The sequence below is a fragment of the Sphaeramia orbicularis genome, chromosome 1, assembly GCF_902148855.1.
Source record: "Sphaeramia orbicularis chromosome 1, fSphaOr1.1, whole genome shotgun sequence".
Classification (NCBI taxonomy): domain Eukaryota; kingdom Metazoa; phylum Chordata; class Actinopteri; order Kurtiformes; family Apogonidae; genus Sphaeramia; species Sphaeramia orbicularis.
Window position 1 is genome coordinate 56,565,127 of NC_043957.1, and position 2,500 is coordinate 56,567,626.

The 2,500-nt window shown below is 42.4% G+C and overlaps 1 protein-coding gene across 1 annotated transcript in view; it reads right to left on the reverse strand.

Moving 5' to 3' along the window:
• The window catches only part of LOC115426396 (integrin alpha-M), a 36,456-nt gene that overhangs the window by 12,242 nt on the left and 21,714 nt on the right, over positions 1–2,500 (reverse strand). Inside the window, exon 18 of the mRNA XM_030144500.1 lies at positions 645–761. Coding sequence (XP_030000360.1) covers positions 645–761 — 117 coding nt within the window. The remainder of the gene's footprint in view (positions 1–644; positions 762–2,500) is intronic.

A 2,500-nucleotide genomic window follows, 5' to 3' on the forward strand; every position in this document is an offset into this window, starting at 1 on the left:
ACTACTACTACTACTACCACTACTACCACTACTACTACTACCACTACTACCACTACTACCACTACTACTACTACCACTACTACTACTACTACTACTACCACTACTACCACTACTACTACTACCACTACTACTACTACTACCACTACTACTACTACCACTACTACCACTACTACTACTACCACTACTACTACTACTACCACTAGTACTACTACTACTACCACTACTACTACTACTACTACTACTACTACCACTACTACTACTACTACTACTACTACTACCACTAGTACTACTACTACTACCACTACTACTACTACTACTACTATCACTATTACTACTACCACTACTACTACCACTACTACTACTACTACCACTAGTACTACTACTACTACCACTACTACTACTACTACTACTACTACTACCACTACTACTACTACTACTACTACTACTACCACTAGTACTACTACTACTACCACTACTACTACTACTACTACTATCACTATTACTACTACCACTACTACTACTACTACTACTACTACTACCACTACTACTACTACTACCACTACTACTACTACTACTACTACCACTAGTACTACTACTACTACTATCACTACTACTCCCAGTGTGTGATCCCAGTGTGTACGTACCTCAACCAGTGCCTGCCCTTTGCTGTCTATGTTCAGGACAGCAGCTGCTGTTTCACTGTCATCTTGTGAAAAGTTGAGTTTGATGCCCACGGGTGATAATGTGTCTTTCACACATTTCTGAAAGATAAACAGGGATTCATCAACATCTTTGTGAAAGCATTTGATGCCAGCCCCAGGTCACTGTACCACTGGAGAACTGTATTTTGGATCCAGATAATAAACCAGATGCCATGAAACAATAGAGGGTCTGCACATGACATCACCGCAAATCCGCCCACTGAGTGGCAGACAGAGGGAGATGAGTGACAGCGCTGGCTTCAATCCTGTCTAAACTGAAGAACCATATTGAATACAAAACAGGGCAGAGCTGTTGTGAGATTGATTGTATTTTCAGGTTCTTAAAGCAGTGGGAGCTATCGTTTTACAGACACCGAAAGACAAAGAAAAGAGAAGGAGATGGATCCACAAATCCAGGAAACCAAACCTAGATCTGTGGATCCTGTTTGGTGTCAGCTAACATTCATTTATGCTGAATTTTTGGGTCCGATCAGACCTGAAATGACCTATTGTTTTGGCTAACGTTCCTTCTTAGTGCAGCTCTTGGTTTCATGATCAGATCTTTCCTGGTTTTTGTCTCCATTTTGTGATTCTGAACCTTGTGCTCCTACATGATTAGTAAACTAACTGAAACTGAGGCCAACCTAGTTTTTCAAATACGGGGAACTGGAGAATAAAGCTACGACGGAGTATTAGGACCACAGAAGAAAAGAAAAACACTGGTCACTATGAGAATAAATTCATAAAATATCGATATAAAACCTGTAATTTTATGAGAATAAAGTCGAATACAAAAAGAATCACAATGTTATGAGAATAAAGTTAGTTAGTTAGTTATAAAAAAAACCCTCATAATTTAACAAAAATGTCATTAGTTTATGAAATTAAAGTCATCATATTCCGACAATAAAGTCATAATATTACAAGAACTAGAAGCACTCGGAGAGCGCAGACCTCCGCCAAGGCTGATCAGCCCCCCCCCACCCACCCCCCCGTGGGCCCCCCCACCCCTGATCACCACCAAAATTTAATCATTTCTTCCTTATCCCATTTCCAACAAACCCTGAAAATTTCATCCAAATCTGTCCATAACTTTTTGAGTTATGTTGCACACTAACGGACAGACAAACAAACAGACAGACAGACAAACAAACAGACAAACAAACCCTGGCAAAAACATAACCTCCTTGGCGGAGGTAATAATGTCATAATTTAAAAACAGGTGGTCTAAATCTGCTAATTTCCCAGAATCCAGTGGTGCCCTGCTGGTCCACAGCAGTAGTATCTGTGTTGGATAAAGGACTGGATCTGAACTAGACTCAGTAAATCTGCTCAGTCCCAGTAGATCATGCATATATTCACTGGGGTCAGTCCACGCTCGACTGGAAATGACCTTTGGATCAGCTGGTTCTGGGCTCTAGTTTTGGAGCCTTTGGATCAGCTGGTTCTGGGCTCTAGTTTTGGAGCCTTTGGATCAGCTGGTTCTGGGCCCTAGTTTTGGAGCCTTTGGATCAGCTGGTTCTGGGTCCTAGTTTTGGAGCCTTTGGATCAGCTGGTTCTGGGCCCTTATTTTGGAGCCTTTGGATCAGCTGGTTCTGGGCCCTAGTTTTGGAGCCTTTGGATCAGCTGGTTCTGGGCCCTAGTTTTGGAGCCTTTGGATCAGCTGGTTCTGGGCCCTAGTTTTGGAGCCTTTGGATCAGCTGGTTCTGGGCCCTAGTTTTGGACCCTGGTTGTCAGTCCTGATGAAACCATGTATATTAGTTTCAGGTCCAAATAGCGCTGACCCCCTCCCCCCTGGT